Consider the following 17,582-nt stretch of genomic DNA (forward strand, 5'->3'; position numbering starts at 1 on the left):
CTTCCCCCTCACTTCCACGCCCACCCCACCATCAACTCCCCGTTCACCTCCATGCCCATCCCCCACACCCCCTCACCTCCACGCCCACCCCTCACTCCCCCCAACTCCCTGTTTCACCTCCACACCCCTCACCCCACTTGTCTTGTGCATGTGACTGTGGAGGGACTGCCTGGCTGTGCCAAATGCAGACCTCGTTGTCTGTTAACTGGCATAGTCTGGAGGCACCAGCACAGAGTGGATGAGGCTCCGGGGCTTCCCTTCAGCATTCCTAAGCCCTGAAACACCTCCCAGAGTCTTGAGGTGTTTGTTGGCCCCGCCCGTGTTTCTTACCTCTGCGTGGGCGAGGGGCCCGCCCTCCACTGCAGAACACGGGGGTGGAAGGACACGGCAGGGCAGGGCGCAGGCAGGGCGTGGGAGGGCCTCGGGCCCTGTGTGTGTGTGTCTCCCAGCGGGCTGAATGTTTCTTTCTTACCAGAGATGACGAGTTTTCCGTGAGCTCAGTCCTGGCCTCAGATGTCATTCATGCTACACGCCGAGATATTCCATGTATATTCAGGGTATGAATTTTTCATTAATCTTTTTAACAAAGCACATGGTTAAAACTGATTATTCCAGGCATGTCATTGTGCTGCAGCAGCCACCAGCGCACCTCCAGTGTGACCCTCGGGTCTCGGCCTCCAGCCTGGCTCCAGGTCCTTGTGCGTCCTGTCCTGGCCAAGTAGCTGCCTGTGCCCGTCTCGGGGAGCCTCCTGGCTGGCTTCTTCCCAGACACCCTACTTCACTGAGCCTCCCTTCTGCTACATCGGAAACTCCTCTTCCACCCGGTCCACGTCCCGGCCACTGTCCTCTCAGCGTGCACTGCCAGGCAGGCGCTGTGGTGGGTTAGGCGTGAAGGTGCCGCTCCAGTGCCCCCCAGCCAATTGGAGCCAGCGTTTTTGTTGGCTGAGTGAGTGAGTCCCTCACTGAGTTAGTGTTAGACATTGTAGCATTAGGATGTTTCTAGAAGACTGAATTGGGGAAAGAAGCCCTCTAGCCCCCTCCATTGGGAATTTTTTTATAAACACAGTAAAATTTTGGTTGACAACAAAACTAAGTCTATAAATCAGCTTTCACTAAATCACAGCTCTATTCAGAAACAACCTCCCATACACAGTACAGGAAATTGCCATCACTGTTACTGGAGTGATGGTCATTTGGTAATGTGTGTGCTCAGAGGCTGCTCCCAGGGAGGCATGATTTGGACCAGTGTTTTTCAGATCTGCTTTTCCTGGACACATTTTCAGAATCTGCTTTTATATATAATGATTATTCAAGAAAGATTTAAAGTAGGCAGCTACTCATAGTTTTGGCAAAAGGAGAATTAACGAAAATGAGACCAGGAAGCGATCTCATGGGCTGTTTAGAACCCCGCCCCTTCCGTATCCTGCTGTGGAAGCCCCTGCAAGGCGCCCAGTGAGGTGGAGTCAGGGGTCCCCGCCTGGGAAGCACATCAGCCCCCGTTGCTCCTGGGGTGCGTGGCTCCAGCAGGGCCGTGGCAGCTGTGTGCAGCTTTGGTGTTTGATGGCTTCTCTCTTTTCTTCTGTTTCCTGTCATGAAGGTGACGGCCTCTCTCTTAGGTGCACCTTCTAAGACCAGCTCGCTGCTCATTCTGACAGAAAATGAGAATGAAAAGAGGAAGTGGGTTGGGATTCTAGAAGGACTCCAGTCCATCCTTCATAAAAACCGGCTGAGGAATCAGGTCGTGCATGTTCCCTTGGAAGCCTACGACAGCTCGCTGCCTCTCATCAAGGCCGTCCTAACAGCTGCCATCGTGGGTACGTCCCAGAGGCTGTGTCCTTTAAGTGTCGGAAGCAACAGCACTTTCAGCAGTGCTGTGGTGCCCATCTGAAAATCAGAGGAGGATCACAGGCGGGTTGTCCATTTGGGTTTGTAGACAGTTTCTCCATGCATGTTAAGAAGCAGATGACCTGTGTGGACAGTACAGTCGGCCCTGGCTAAGCCTGGGGGTCAGCTCTAGGAGCCCCCCACACACCCAAATCCTCGCAGACTCAATCCCACAGTCAGCCGGCCCTGTGGAGTCCTTATGGACAGAAAGTCACCCCCGATACTGAAGTGTCACATCCCTGGAATGCTGTATTCTCATCCACATGTGGTTGAAAAGTATCTGTGAATGTTTGTGAATGAGCCTACCCACGCATTCAAACCCATATTGTTCACGGTCAGCTGTACTGACTTTGTGTACGTTACTTACCCCTCCACAGATGCAGACAGGATTGCAGTCGGCCTAGAAGAAGGGCTCTATGTCATAGAGGTCACCCGAGATGGTGAGTGAGCAGGGGGTTCCAGCCTGGGATGTCACAGGCCCAGCCTGGCCTCTGCAGACAGCACAGGGTCAGTAGCTTCTAAGGGTTAAGACAAATGCGCTTGATGAAGGCGCCAGAGGGGCCAGAGTGCCGTGGAGACCAGCATCGAGTGCGTGGTGACATGGTGCTCAGTTCCATGTCGCATCCATTGAGTTCTTCAAGGGGAGCACTGAGTGGGAGTGGGTGGCGGGGTCAAGGAAAGGAGGAACAGCTACGGATGTTCCACATGTGCTGAGGCTTCACTTGAGAAGCTTTAGTTTCTTTGCTTCCAATTTTGACACTTTCACTCTTCCCAGCAAGGGAGGGCAAAGGTATCCTGACATGCACCCGCTCCACAGCCGTGGGTCTAGGAGCAGAAACGTCAGGAGACTGGAACTGGCCCTGGGCAGGGGACAGGGACCCTGGGGAGCATCCCCCAAGGAATCCAGTAACATTTCATGTGAGCCGTAGTCCTTTCCCGCAGACCCAGCATCTCTGCACGTGATGGCCATGGAGCGAGAAGGGTGGGGCAGCCGCTGGGTGAGGCCGTAGCCTGGCGGCTCTGTGGGGAGCTCCTGAGCAAGCAAGGGGCTTGGGTTAACCTGGGGGCCGTGTGAGCTCGGTGTCTTCAGAGGATTTGTCTCAGGGCCCCAGTGGGTTGGAGTCAGCTTTGTTCCTCATGTGCAGCGCGAGGATTCTCTGGTTCGGGGATGAGCTGGAAGGAGGCCCAGATCACCCCAGGGCCTCGCTGTACGAAGGCCCAGGTGGAAGCACAGCCCAGCTGGAGCCCTGGTGCACTGAGGGGTGTGCACAGCAGCAGAGGCGGAGGAGCCTTCAGACTGGCCCCCGAGGCTGCCCTAAGAGCACACTGTGGATGTGTGGGGCAGCTTCTCCGGGGGGCACTCAAGCCGCTGGCTCTGTGGGCAGGGACGGGCTCAGGGCTGGGCTCAGGCTGCGCACATAGGAAGGGAGCCCGGGGGAGGGCCCCAGGGTGTTCTAGGCAGGTCCTTAGCCAAGGCCGTCAGCCCCTGTGAGTGAGCTGCTGGCTGTCCCATTGGCCTCACGCTCTTGTCCTCCCTGCCACAGTGATCGTCCGTGCTGCTGACTGTAAGAAGGTGCACCAGATCGAGCTTGCTCCCAGAGAGAAGATTGTAATCCTCCTCTGTGGCCGGAACCACCATGTGCACCTCTATCCATGGTCATCCCTTGATGGAGCGGAAGGCAGTTTTGACATCAAGCTTCCGGAAACCAAAGGCTGCCAGCTCATGGCCACGGCCACACTGAAGAGGAACTCTGGCACCTGCCTGTTTGTGGCCGTGAAACGGCTGATCCTTTGCTATGAGATCCAGAGAACGAAGCCATTCCACAGAAAGTTCAATGAGATTGTGGCTCCCGGCAGCGTGCAGTGCCTGGCGGTGCTCAGGGACAGGCTCTGTGTGGGCTACCCCTCTGGGTTCTGCCTGCTGAGCATCCAGGGGGACGGGCAGCCTCTAAACCTGGTAAATCCCAATGACCCCTCGCTTGCGTTCCTCTCACAACAGTCTTTTGATGCCCTTTGTGCTGTGGAGCTCGAAAGCGAGGAGTACCTGCTTTGCTTCAGCCACATGGGACTGTACGTGGACCCGCAAGGCCGGAGGGCACGCGCGCAGGAGCTCATGTGGCCTGCGGCTCCTGTCGCCTGTAGTATGTATATGTTTTCTGTTGCATATCCCTGTTGCTGCTTTTCCCACCGACAGTCAGCATGTGTTCGATTTTGCTTTGGTTTGTCTTCCAGTCCCTTAGTTGAGTAGTCAGAGCATCAGGAGAGATGGGCTCCATGACAGCCCACAGCAGAGAGTGCGGTTCAGATCTCACATCTCAGACCAGCAGTGGGCGGGCTCAGCAACCTCTCCCTGAGCACGTGGGGCCAGTTCTTCCAGAGGCCTCAGCAGAAGACCCCATTGGCGGGCATAGGCCCCTGGGCAGAAGGGCTCGGCGAACCGAGAACAGGGCGTGGCATTCATCACTCATTGAAAAGGCCTTCCTTGTGATAATACAGAAACTTACACAGTAGTAAAGACAAGCTTGAGGGGTTTTGGTGGCCAGAAAAAAATTCACCTCTGGTGTCTAAGTTACAGTTCCCCCTGGGAGAGCAAGTGTCTTCTGAAAGTGGTAGGAGCTGTTTTTCAAACAGTTGGGTCACTTAATTCGCTTAGTTGATGTGACTTTCTCTGTGAATGGTGGCACTGGGGGAAAGTAGGACCAGTGGACACTTCCTGACTGGCCTGCTGTCCGATTGCTTTTAAAACCTTAAACTGGGCAGGGAGCGGTGGCTCACACCTGTAATCCCAGCACCGGGTGAGGCTGAGGCAGGAGGCTCACTTGAGCTCAGAAGTTCGATACCAGCCTTGTCTCTATTAAGAAACAAAACATGGCTCACACCTGTAATCCCTTGGGAGGCCAAGGCGGGCAGATCACGAGGTCAGGAGATTGAGACCATCCTGGCTAATAGGGTGAAACCCCGTCTATACTAAAAATACAAAAAAAAAAAATTAACTGGGCGTGGTGGTGCATGCCTGTAGTCCCAGCTACTCAGGAGGCTGAGGCAGGAGAATCGCTTGAACCCGGGACGCGGAGGTTGCAGTGAGCCAAGATCATGCCACTTCTCTCTAGCCTGGGCAACAGAGCGAGACTCTGTCTCAGACTAACAAACTAGCCAGGCTCAGTGCCACATGCCTGTAGTCCCAGCTACTCAGGAGGCTGAGGCAGGAGAATCGCTTGAACCCGGGACGCGAAGGTTGCAGTGAGCCAAGATTGTACCACTCACTGCACTCTAGCCTGGGCAACAGAAAAAGACTCCATCTCAGACAAACAAACAAACAAACTAGCCAGGCTCAGTGCCACATGCTTATAGTCCCAGCTACTTGGGAGGCTGAAACAGGAGGATTGCTTGGGCCCAGGAGATGGAAGCTGTAGTGAGCCATGATCACACCACTACACTCTAGCCTGGGGGACAGTGTCTCTTAAAATGGAAAGGAAACCTTAAACCTCAGAATCCCTCTGTTTGATCTATCAGAGTAGCCTGCACCATCAAATCCACAGATCAAGAGGAGGCCAGAAGACAAACTGGGCAGATGCGGTGGGGGGTAACAGGGCAAGAGATGGGGAATTATGTTCTCCTTCAGTTACCTGAAGCTAAACCCCTTTGTCTGCCCCATTGTCGGCCTTGCTGAGACAGCAGCATACCCAGGGCATCATGGCTAGACACCAGGCCTGTAAGGTGCATGGCCAGCCTCCACCCACAGGGGCTTACTGCAGTGTGTCCCGGCTCCATCCTGATGGCCATACCACAGCAGACGTGTGGGCAGTGGGGCCAGGCCATGGGCCTGGAGTGAGGTGCAGAAAGGGGCCAGTCCCACTGCCTCAGCACCCCTCGTCCTGGAGTCTTCCCCCAACACCCTGTCCTCTTCTTGGGCAGCCAGCACAGGGTTTGAAACCACACAGAATTTACATTTTTGCAAAATGTAACGTTGAAGAGGACCCAGGTCACTTATTGCAGTGTATTTATGATCCTGGCCACACATGTCTGTCATAGACACCTAAGTTCCTGGGTTCTCCGCCTTGGTGGGTCTCCTCTCCCCCGTGGGCACAGTGCAGATGCAGATGAGTTTCAGAGCTGGTCAAAAGTAATTCTGTCACCTGTAGGATGCAGAACTGCTCATTCTGCACCCTGTGCTGAGCGCCCTGTGTAGGTAGCCTCTCCTGCTCCTCCCCATCCTTTAGGGCAGGTGTCATCAGCCCTGTTGCAGAGGAGGCAGCTGAGGGCCACAGGGGCCGCGTGCACATGAGTCACATGTAACATCTGTCAGGCTCCAGAGCCCGTGTTCTTTTCACTAGAATCTGTTTCACTAGAATCTTTTCACTGGGCATCTGTTTATCACTGAGTCAGCAAACTAGACTTCTCCGTGGTTCCTTGCAAGCGAATCCCCACGTACTTGGCAGGCAAGGGCCTTCCCAGAAGCCCGTGTGTGGAGAGTGGTTCCCTGAAGGGCAGTTTCTGGGGCTGCTTTTGACGTGGTTCTCAGAGGCCTCACAGGTTCATCTGAAATGCTCCTTCAGAGGCAGTTTGGTGACCAGGCCAGTATCTTTTGTCTTTTTTGCAAACCCTGTTTGATTTTCCTTTTTGTATTCAGAAGAAAAGGCCTGATCTTCTAGCCTGTTTGGAACCTGTGATAGAAACAGAGCAGAAGGCTTTTAAAATGCATCTTCAGGCAGTGAGGTGTGTCATGATGCAGGATTAACCTTAAACTCTGGAGGCAGCAGAGCCAGGAACGAGCACTGAGCTGGAGCTCTCCTGCATTTGGGGCTTGCCGCCTCCCAGCTCTGCGTTTGTGCAAGCTGAGGGCCAGAAGCCAAGCCACACTGAGGGGCTGTGGGGACAGTGAGAGTGCCACCCACGCAGAGGGACCGAGCGGTGGACGCGCACCGCTCCTCCATCGCATGGCACAGCTGTGTTGTTGCTCTTCTACACATGGAGAAAGCCCCTTAAACTCCAAATGGCCAAAGGCTCCGCAGTTCTTGGTCTCACATCCTTGGCGCCTTGGGTGAAGTTGCTTCTGTAAGCCGACAGATGAGCAGGTGAGGAGCACAGCGCGGACCCCAGAGCTCCCTGCAGGACGCCATTACCCCACTTGTATATGCCTTCAGACCAGGCTGCAGAGGGGCCTCCCACGCTGCCGTAGCACAGGTTCCCAGGGGTCTAGTGTCGTTCGTGTGGAGGGTAGACAGGCAGGGTTGTTGCTCAGAGGTCAGCAGTGGTTTCTGTGTGGGTTTAAATACCTACCTGGAAGCCTGACTTGCCATCTCCCATGGAACAATTAGCCTCACCATACTGAACAGTCGTCCCCTACCTGAATTTCCAGTGTGTTGAGCCTGAATTTGCTTTCAGGATAATCACATCTCATGAGAGCTAAATGAAAAACCAGACTTTTAAAAGCCACCTTCAACATGTGTACTATAGTATTCAAAATATTAGTTACAGAGCGATGGTGGAGCATTTAAACATTCGATTGTGTTTGTTTAAACTTTGAAATGAAGATGAATTCCAGAGTGGGAGCGTGAAGTCTTTGGTGACGTGAACCAGCTGAGGCAGTGCTGCTGCCTCTGCACTTGTTCAAGTGCCAAGGCATGGCCTCTGGCCCAAGGGCAGGTGAGTTCCCGAGCCACTGTGGCTCACCCCGCCCTGCTCCGTCTGCGCTAGGTTGCAGCCCCACCCACGTCACGGTGTACAGCGAGTATGGCGTGGACGTCTTTGATGTGCGCACCATGGAGTGGGTGCAGACCATCGGCCTGCGCAGGGTAAGGAGGTCTGGGCGCCGTCCGGTGCGGGCGGGCTTCTCCCGGTGCAGTCTGTGCGTGGCCGCACTTATACTGTCCCTCCCTGGTTTCCAATCTAGATAAGGCCCCTGAACTCTGAGGGCACCCTGAACCTCCTCAACTGTGAGCCTCCACGCTTGATCTACTTCAAGAGCAAGTTCTCGGGTGAGCCTTCCTCTGCACTAGGAGTGGAGGGAAGGGAAGTCGGAGGGGCGTGTGTCCCTGGCGCCGCAGCACCGTCACCGCGCGCTCTGCTTCCGCAGGAGCGGTTCTCAACGTGCCGGACACCTCCGACAACAGCAAGAAGCAGATGCTGCGCACCAGGAGCAAAAGGCGGTTCGTCTTCAAGGTCCCGGAGGAAGAGAGACTGCAGCAGAGGCGGTAGGAGCGGGGTCTCACGGGACAGCCGGGCCTCGCTCTAGGGAGGGGCCAAGAGGATTCTCACATGTCCGTGAATCTCAAAAGTGTTTCCTTTCCCCAGAGAGATGCTTAGAGACCCAGAATTGAGATCCAAAATGATATCCAACCCAACCAACTTCAACCACGTGGCTCACATGGGCCCAGGCGACGGCATGCAGGTGCTCATGGACCTGCCTCTGGTGCGTGCATGGCGGGGATGGGGCGGGCAGGGCATTCCATCCTCCTCCCCGCTCGGGCAGCCGTGTTGGCTGAGGCCGTCCCAAAGGCAGGGCCCGCGAGGCTGGCACTGTGCTCTGACCTGGCGCACCTGTCACACAAGCGCGTCTCCACTGAAGCTCTGTTCACAAGCACTTTCCCTGTCACAAGGCCTTGTGTGCAGGCCTCGGGCCGCCCTGGGCAGCGATGCTACAGATACTTGTCAGAGTCCGCCACGTTTCGGCCTGTGACGGCTTCCTAAGGACGTTTGCCATCAGGTGGTGATTTTTCAGTAACACCCTCATACCAACAGATGGTATACTTTCTGTTTTTTACTTGAGAAGTATGTTTTTGGCCGGGCACGGTGGCTCACGCCTGTAATCCCAGCACTTTGGGAGGCCGAGGCAGGCAGATCACGAGGTCGGGAGATCCAGACCATCCTGGCTAAGACGGTGAAACCCCGTCTCTACTAAACATACAGGAAGAAACTAGCCGGGCGCGGTGGTGGGTGCCTGTGGTCCCAGCTACTCGGGAGGCTGAGGCAGGAGAATGGCGTGAACCCGGGAGACGGAGCTTGCAGTGAGTGGATCGCGCCACTGCACTCCAGCCTGGGCCACAAGGTACGACTCCGTCTCAAAAAAAAAAAAAAAAAAGTATGTTTTTTAGGCCTGGTGTGGTGGCTCATGCCTCTAATTCCAGCACTTTGGGAGGCCACGGCAAGTGGTTCACCTGAGGTCAGGAGTTTGAGACCAGCTTGGCCAACATGGAGAAGCCCTGTCTCTACTAAATTACAAAAATTAGCCAGGCGTGGTGGCAGGCACCTGTAATCCCACCTACTGAGGAGGCTGAGGCAGGAGAATTGCTTGAACCCATGAGGCAGAGGTTGCAGTGAGCCAAGATCGTGTCATTGCACTCCAGCCTGGAGGACAGAGCAAGACTCAATCTCAAACAAAAAAGTACACTTTTTATAGGATTTGATCTGGCCTAACGTTGCTATTGCCAGTTCTTAGTTTCAGACTGTCCAGAGCCCTTGTCCAGTCCAGAGAGCCCTCTTGGCCCCCATTTTGCTCATCAAGGTCACTAGGCCGCAGCCGCCGTAGGTCACACACACTTCGCAGCCGGCCCCACCGGGTGTCAACCAAGCATGCTCATGTGTTGCTGTCTCTGCCCAGAGTGCTGTGCCCCCCTCCCAGGAGGAAAGGCCGGGCCCCGCTCCCACCAACCTGGCTCGCCAGCCTCCATCCCGGAACAAGCCCTACATCTCGTGGCCCTCATCAGGTACGGAGGAAGTGTGGCCACTGCAGCCCTCGGGGAGGTGGAGGCTAGGGGGTGCTGGAATGGGGAGACTGCAGGCTTTTGATTCTGTCCTTGACTTTCTCCCTAAGAGGAAAGCTGTCCTTGTTCTGTAGGTGGATCGGAGCCTGGCGTGACCGTGCCTCTGAGAAGTATGTCCGATCCAGACCAGGACTTTGACAAAGAGGTGAGAGCTGCCCAGGTTCAGTACTGAGGCTGTGAGCCACCACTGCAGGAGGCAAAGCATCCCAAAGATCTGGGGCCCTGGGTGGTGTCACAGCCCTTCCAGAGCACCCCACCTCCGGTGGGAGGGTGATCGGAGGGGCAGGGGTGGCTGTCCCCTCCTCCAGGAGGCCCGTGCAGCAGTCTCTTGATCAGACCCCGAGCTCTTTTGGGAACACTGACAGGGGACGGTGCTGTCACACTGCCCCACAAGGAGTGGAAACTTTCCCGCCAACCTGCCTCCTTCCTCTGGACTCCTGTGTCGTTTAATGTACTTCAGTGCGATACACCAGCAGTCGCTGTGGTCTGGGCTGACTTTCCACATTGGTCTGTCTGCTGCCTCTCAGCTGGGATGGCGCTCGGTGTCAGAGTGTAGGGACCGCCTCCAGGACAAGCCCCACTCTGGCTGGCGGCATTCTTGTGTGCAGCTTGGCCACACTGCTCTGGCCTCAGTTTCCCCTGTGTGGAATGGGGGTGAGAATGCAGTCGAGGGAGGCAGGGAGCTGCAGTGCTGAGGGCTGAGGGCTGAGGAGTGAGCTGAGGGCTTAGCCCCCGGCGCCATCCTTGGAGGGAGGGAGGGAGGGAGGGAGGGATGCAGGCAAAGGGGCCATGTCCATCACTCCACCACACGTCTAAGCCCCAGCACTGAGATGTTTTAACGTTGGCTGCCGAATGAACAGGAGATGCCTTGCACATGTTGCTGGTTCTGCCAAGGTTGGTGTCTCTTCCTCTGGAAGTCCTTTGTCTTTTGGGTCCTTTGTCCATCCTACTCTTCCACCCTTTACTCTGCAGCAGGCCCCCAGCCTGTCTTTGTCTGGTGGGACAGTCACATTTTTGTAGCAAGCACTGCTGTTACTTTACGGAATGCTCCTGAGTTTGAGTTTGTCCGCTGTTTCCTGCTCATGAGATCCGAAGTGTGTCTTAGGCTGTCACACTGTATAGAGGAGATGCTGTCCCTCTTAGGGTACTGTGTCCTGAGGCAGCCAGTGCCTGTCTCACCTGCATGACCTTATTTGTTCTTTTGAATTTAAGTGAAATTCACAAAACAACTTTGTTTTGTTTTGTTTTGTTTGTTTTTTTGAGATGGAGTCTGGCTCTGTCGTCCAGGCTGGAGTGCAGTGGCCGGATCTCAGCTCACTGCAAGCTCCGCCTCCCGGATTTACGCCATTCTCCTGCCTCAGCCTCCCGAGTAGCTGGGACTACAGGCGCCCGCCACCGCGCCCGGCTAGTTTTTGTATTTTTTAGTAGAGACGGGGTTTCACCGTGTTAGCCAGGATGGTCTCGATCTCCTGACATCGTGATTCGCCCGTCTCGGCCTCCCAAAGTGCTGGGATTACAGGCTTGAGCCACCACACCCGGCCAACAACTTTGTTTTTTTTATTTTTGTAATAATACACAGGCAGGGTCTCACTTTGTTGCCCAGGCTGGTCTCCCAACTCCGGGGCTCAAGCTGTCCTCCTACCTCGGCCTCCCAAAGTGCTCAGATTACAGGCATGAGCCAGCACACTGGGCCCAAAATAACTCCTTTAAAGTGAATAACTCAGTGACATTTAGTACATCCACAAAGATGCACAGTCACCACCTCTTTCTCATTCAGAAACGTTTCCACTCTAGCTGGGCTCCATGGTTCACGCCTGTAGTGCCAGCTACTAGTGAAGCTGAGGTGGAAGGATCGCCTGAGGCGTTCAGGGCCAGCCTGGGCAGTGTAGTGAGATCTTGTCTCTAAAACATAATAAAAAAGACATTTTCATCATTTCAAAATAAACCCCCTGCCCTTTAAGCACTCTCTCCCCGTCCCTCCCTCCCGTCAGCACCAGGGCTGCCAGTCGTGTTCTGTGATTTCGCCGTTCTGGACATTTCGTAGAAATGCAATGCCCGGCCTTTCTTACAGAAATGTGTTTTGACCTTTTGTGCCTAGCTTTCGCTTGGCATGCTGTTTTTGTGGCTCACCCCCGTTGTAGCAGGTATCAGTGTTGGCATTTCTGTTGCTAACTAATACTCTCTTGTATGGGTAGACCACAGTTTGTTTTCCCATTCTTCGCCTGATGCACATTTGGGCTGTTTCTGTCCTTCACCTGTTGTGAGTGGTGCTGCTGTGAACACGAGTGTGCACATATGTGTTCGAGTGCCTGTTTTCACATTCGGGTTCATACCTGTGAGTGGGATTGCTGAATTTATGTGGTAATTCTATGTTTAACTTTTTGAAGAACCACCAAATTGTTTCTTGCAGCAGTTTACCATTTTAGATTTCCACCAGCAGTGTGAGCGTTCTCATGTCTCCACATCCTCACCAATACTTGTTCTTGTTTTTCTTCTTTTTAATAGTCATTCTAGTGGCTTTGAAGTAGTACCTGATTGTGGTTTTGATTTGCATTCCCTAAGGGCTTATGTTGAACATCTTTTCATGTGCTTGTTGGCCACTTCCATACCTTCTTTAGAGAAATGTCTACTCAAGGCCTTTGCCCATTTTTGAAGTGGGTGGTTTGTCCTTTTGTGGCTGGGTTGTAGGAGCTCCTGGTGTGTTCTGAATACCAGTCTCTTGTGAGAGATGTCATGTGCAGGCGTCTTCTCTTGTTCTATAGGTTGTCATTTACGTTCCTCATCATTAATGCCTTTTTTTTTTTTTTTTTTTTTTTTTGAGACAGAGTCTCGCTCTGTTGCCTAGACTGGAGTGCAGTGGCGCCATCTTGGCTCACTGCAACCTCCGTCTCCTGGGTTCAAGTGATTCTCATGCCTCAGCCTCCCAAGTAGCTGGGATCACAGGTGCCTGCCCCCATACCTGGCTGATTTTTGTATTTTTAGTGGAGGTGGGGTTTCACCATGTTGGCCAGGCTGGTCTCAAACTCCTGACCTCAAATGATCCACCCACTTTGGCCTCCCAGAGTGCTGGGATTACAGGTGTGAGCCACTGCACCCAGCCCAGTACAGCCATCTTAACAATATTTTTACTCGATGAACATGGGGTGTGTTCCATTTATGTAAGCTATTTTTTTCAGCAATGTTTTGTAATTTATAGTGTACAGATTTTTCACTTCTCTGGTTAAAGTATTCCTAGCTATTCTTTCGGATGCTATTGTAAACTGAATTTTTTTTTTCAGTTTCCTTTTCAATGTGTTCATCTGGTGTATAGAAATACAACTGACTTGTGTGTGTTGATCTGACACCCTATAACTTTGCTGAATGTGTTAGTTTTTTGTGGATTCTTTTCTTTGGGATTTTCCATGTGTATAATCACGTCCTGTGCAAACAGAGATAGTTTTACTTCCTTTCTAACTTGGCATCCTTTTTCTTTCTTTTTCTTCCCTGATTGCTCTGGCTAGAACCTCTGGTCACATGTTGAATAGCAGTGGTGAAAGCAGGCGTCCTTGTCTTATTGCTGATCTTTTGTTTGTTGGTTGGTTGGTTTGTTTGAGACGGAGTCTCACTCTGTCGCTCAGGCTGGAGTGCAGTCATGTAATCTCGGTTCACTGCAAGCTCTGCCTTGTGGGTTCACGCCATTGTCCTGCCTTGGCCTCCCAAGTAGCTGGGACTACAGGTGCCTTCCACCACGCCTGGCTAATTTTTTTTTTTTTTTTGTATTTTTAGTAGAGACAGGGTTTCACTGTGTTAGGATGGTCTTTATCTCCCGACCTCGTGATCTGCCCATCTCAGCCTCCCAAAGTGCTGGGATTACAGGTGTGAGCCACCACACCCAGCCTGTTGCTGATCTTAGGGGATAAATTTGTCTGTCACCATTGAGTGTGGTTAGCTGTTTTATTTTGTTGAGGAAGTTCCCCTCTATTCCTAGTGCTTTTCTCAAGAAACAGTGTCGTGTTTGTGATTTTGACTGCTTGGTTGCAGGTGCACGCCACTGCGCCCAGCTGATTTTTGTTTGTTTGAGATGGAGTCTCGCTCTGTCACCCAGGCTGGAGTGCAGTGGTGCGATCTTGGCTCACTGCAAGCTCCGCCTCCCAGGTTCACACCATTCTCCTGCCTCAGCCTTCCCAACAGCTGGGACTACAGGCGCCAGCCACCACGCCCGGCTAATGTTTTGTATTTTTGGTAGAGACGGGGTTTCACCGTGTTAACCAGGATGGTCTCAATCTCCTGACCTTGTGATCTACCCGCCTCAGCCCCCCCAAAGTGCTGGGATTACAGGCGTAAGCCACAGCACACGGCCTGATTTTTGTATTTTCAGTAGAGATGGGGTTTTACCATGTTGGCAAGGCTGGTCTCAAACTCCTGACCTCAAGTGCAGTCCACGCACCTTGGCCTCCCAAAGTGCTGGGATTACAGGCGGGAGCCACCGCATCCAGCCGCATCTGGTTTCTTCACTAGAGTTGCTGTCTTTTGTAATGATAATTACCATGTTATTTTTGAGTGGGGTTAGACATCAATTTGTGACTCTCACCAGCAAGCCTAAGGCCCCACGAATCGCTGGTGTAGAGTGTGTGTGTTCTCATAACACGAAAGGAGAAGCAGTTGCCACAGCTGTCCCTGAGCGAACATTTGCATCCAGCTGGGCACGCGAGCCTCCCAGCCTAGGGCAGCGGTGTTCACCCTGCCCTCTTCCTGTTCACAGCCTGATTCGGACTCCACCAAACACTCAACTCCATCGAACAGCTCCAACCCCAGCGGCCCACCGAGCCCCAACTCCCCCCACAGGAGCCAGCTCCCCCTGGAAGGCCTGGAGCAGCCGGCCTGTGACACCTGAAGCCGCCAGCTCGCCGCAGGGGCCCGGGGGCTGGGGATGGCCTCCAGCATCAGTGCCAAGACTGAGCGGGCCCTCCAGTGTTGTCCAAGGAAATGTAGAATCACTTTGTAGATATGGAGATGAAGAAGACAAATCTTTATTATAATATTGATCCGTTTTATGCCGCATTGTTCGTGGCAGTAGACCCCATCTGTTCGTCTGCACAGCTATGAGGCGACACTGTTCTGTCTGCACATGAAGGACCCCCATACAGCCTCTCTCCCACCCCTGACAACCCGAGAAGGCGTGTGGGGCCCTGCCAACGCCACTTCCTCAGCAGAAACCCGTCATGACGCGGCTGCTTCGGAAGCAGATGTCTGGGGACACAGCCTCAGTACCCAGTCTTTTCCCTAGTTCCTGAGACTTCCCTAGGACCTTAGGAGAATAGTAGGAGGTCATATAGCATTCCCAGTGTCACTAGAATTTTGAAGACAGAGGAAAGTGGAGGTGAGTTTGTGGCCTTTTTTTCACTTAGCCATTGCAGTCAGCTGCAGAAGTCCTGTGACCACCTGGTCATGGCCAGAGGCCCGGGACCAGTGACACCCTGCGTCCCGGTGTGCGTTCAGTTCATTCTGGGTCGCAGCCATGAAGTGTCACCAGTATCTCCTACTGTGAAGTCAGCTGTGCTCTCTGCTTTCCACTCGCTTCCATGGCTTCCGCCTCCTGCCATAAAACCAGCGAGTGTCGTGGTGCAGGCAGGCCCTGTGGCCTGCTGGGCTGAGAGGAGTCAGAACCCCAGGGCGCCATGAAGCAGCCACTGGAAAAGCCCCCGCCGCCCCCCACCCACCAGTCCTGCCCCTGCATGGAGCCCCTGTGGTTAGTAGCCCGTATGATCACATAGACCCACCCAACACACTCCTGCACACTGGCCCCGGCCCACGGCGCAGCAATGCCCTGCGCGTGGATTTCACCTCACCCTTCTTCGTACCAGATGTTGAGTGACCAGCTCTGTGGCCCTGTGTCGTCAGAGGCTTGTGATTAACTGTGGCGGCAGACACAGCTTGTCCACAGCTTGGGCCAGGCTCCCCCTGTCCTCCCACCGGTCGGCTGCTTGGCAAGGCTGTTCAGGACGTGCACTTCTCCAAGTCAGCACTGAGTGGCCCAGCACCGCCTAGCCCTGCCACCCCACTGCCCTCCTGGGCCTTCTGCTGGATGGGCACCTGGAGGGTTCTGGTTTTTACTTTTTTAATGTAAGTCTGAGTCTTTGTAATTATTGAATCGTGAGAACATTTTTGAACAATTTACCTGTCAATAAAGCAGAAGACGGCAGTTTTAAAGTTCCCAGTGGTCCGTCTGGATGTGATAACCTGTCACTCGTGTGTCTGGGCCCCAGAAGTGTCTGAACTCCAAAAGGCAGTGAAGGAGCCACGTTGCCAGCAGAAGCTCTTCTGGGTAACTCACTCGGAGGTCACACAAAAGGTTGCTGTTGGGGTATTCAGTCTGAGCAGAGGGCATCCTTGGGGCAGGAGTGAAGGGTGGGAGGAAGGCGGCGTGCCTGTGAGCCCCAGCCAGGCAGCGCCAGGGCCCCAGGAGGGAGCTGCCCGGGAGGGTCTTCATGTCCACACCCATACACACTAACCCCGCCAGCAGCCCCAACGGACAGGATGGGGCAGGCCAGAGGCCCCAGGAAGAGGCAGGAGCTCTCGGGGAGGCCTGGGTCCGGGTGAGTGGTCCCTGGTTGAGAGGATGCTCAGAGTCAGTTTCCCGAGTTATGCAGGCAGTTGGCTTTTATTTGCCACTCACTGAGACCTAGTTGTCTTGGTAGGATAAGGACAGTGCCGGCCCCTGCAGAAGAGTGCGGACTGGGGAGGAGACTGCAAGCCAAGGCAGGCAGCCCAGCACCCAGCAGGGGCACTTGGGACCTTGCAGCTGTGTGCCAGGCAGCATGGCCTGGGCTGCTGCAGCAGCGAGCAGCTCCCCTGGAAGCCCAGAGCATCTCTCCTTCCAGAGTCCACACCAGGGGCAGGTCCCTGCCAGCACAGTCGCATCTGTGAGTGGGGTGAGCAGCGGGCGGCAGGTGATGTCCGGTTAGCTCAGGCTTGCTCTCCAGTTTGCACCTGACACTGAAGAAAATTGTGGCTGAAAAGTGCCTGTGGGAGTGTCGGCCACTTTTTAAAATGCAAGATGGTAGCTGTTGGAGCACACGCATGAACTGTGGTGGTCACTCAACGGTACACTGCACAGCACCCAGAGTGACTCATTCCAACCACAACAGACGCGCCTGGCAGCATGGCGCCCTGATCTGGGTTACAGCACGTGTCCCAGTGGCTAAGCTGGGCCCCTGGACAGAAGATTCCGCGTGGGGGCCAGGCCCTGACGGGATGCCGGTGACATCTCCAGCCCCGGATACTGGTTTCACAGAAGTGGTCACTGTGCCACAGTTGCAGCTGCACACATAGGGTCAGGCCCTTGTCTGTCAGTGCAGTGGTACACGCTTGCACATGGGTGACCCCATATGATCTGCCTTCGCAGTGTGACGCATCCAGCAGCTTGGTGCCAGGAGGGGTGCCCACCCCTTTTCCGTCCACCCCACCAGGCATAGGCTTTGGCTCCCTCCACCCCTTGCCTCTCTCCCACGCCTCTCTCCAGCTCCTCACCCTCCCTCCAGCTCCTCACCCTCCCTCCAGCTCCTCACCCTCCCTCCACCGGAAGGTAGGGGAAGACCCCCTCGTAGTCCTGGGTTCACCTTCACAGACCCCAGCCTCTGGCCAACCAGGTGGTGACCAGTGCTGCCTCCAGCAGTAGCCAGCTAGACCCCTCCCATGTCCCCCAGTGCGACTAGGGTGCAAGACTGGGCTCCCAGTCCTCATGGGCGGGGCCAGGGGTGGCATGTCCAGACTGAAGCAGGTGCAGGAAACACCTTTATTAAGGCCACCCTGTCCTTGGCTTCCGGAGGAGGGGGTAAGGAAGGGGAGGTTTGGGGGCTGGACAAGGGGGTGGCTAGCCCCCAGATCGACTGGGGTCGGGGAGGTTCTGGGGCCAGAGGGGGTGCGGAGCCCCAAGGTTGACTGTCAGGCGGCCGC

General features: G+C 54.5%; 1 protein-coding gene across 1 annotated transcript in view; it reads left to right on the top strand.

Annotated features, from left to right (window-relative positions):
* CDC42BPB (CDC42 binding protein kinase beta (DMPK-like)) overlaps positions 1 to 15,839 on the top strand; it is a 99,332-nt gene extending 83,493 nt beyond the window's left edge. The window contains exons 25-35 of the mRNA XM_011991792.1: positions 476 to 557; positions 1,598 to 1,814; positions 2,262 to 2,324; positions 3,429 to 4,025; positions 7,582 to 7,679; positions 7,778 to 7,862; positions 7,961 to 8,078; positions 8,179 to 8,296; positions 9,485 to 9,590; positions 9,722 to 9,792; positions 14,389 to 15,839. Coding sequence (XP_011847182.1) covers positions 476 to 557; positions 1,598 to 1,814; positions 2,262 to 2,324; positions 3,429 to 4,025; positions 7,582 to 7,679; positions 7,778 to 7,862; positions 7,961 to 8,078; positions 8,179 to 8,296; positions 9,485 to 9,590; positions 9,722 to 9,792; positions 14,389 to 14,520 — 1,687 coding nt within the window. The 3' untranslated portion in view covers positions 14,521 to 15,839. The remainder of the gene's footprint in view (positions 1 to 475; positions 558 to 1,597; positions 1,815 to 2,261; positions 2,325 to 3,428; positions 4,026 to 7,581; positions 7,680 to 7,777; positions 7,863 to 7,960; positions 8,079 to 8,178; positions 8,297 to 9,484; positions 9,591 to 9,721; positions 9,793 to 14,388) is intronic.
* The last annotated feature ends 1,743 nt before the right edge of the window (positions 15,840 to 17,582 follow it).

This window comes from Mandrillus leucophaeus, unplaced genomic scaffold (assembly GCF_000951045.1).
Source record: "Mandrillus leucophaeus isolate KB7577 unplaced genomic scaffold, Mleu.le_1.0 Scaffold4, whole genome shotgun sequence".
Lineage (NCBI taxonomy): Eukaryota > Metazoa > Chordata > Mammalia > Primates > Cercopithecidae > Mandrillus > Mandrillus leucophaeus.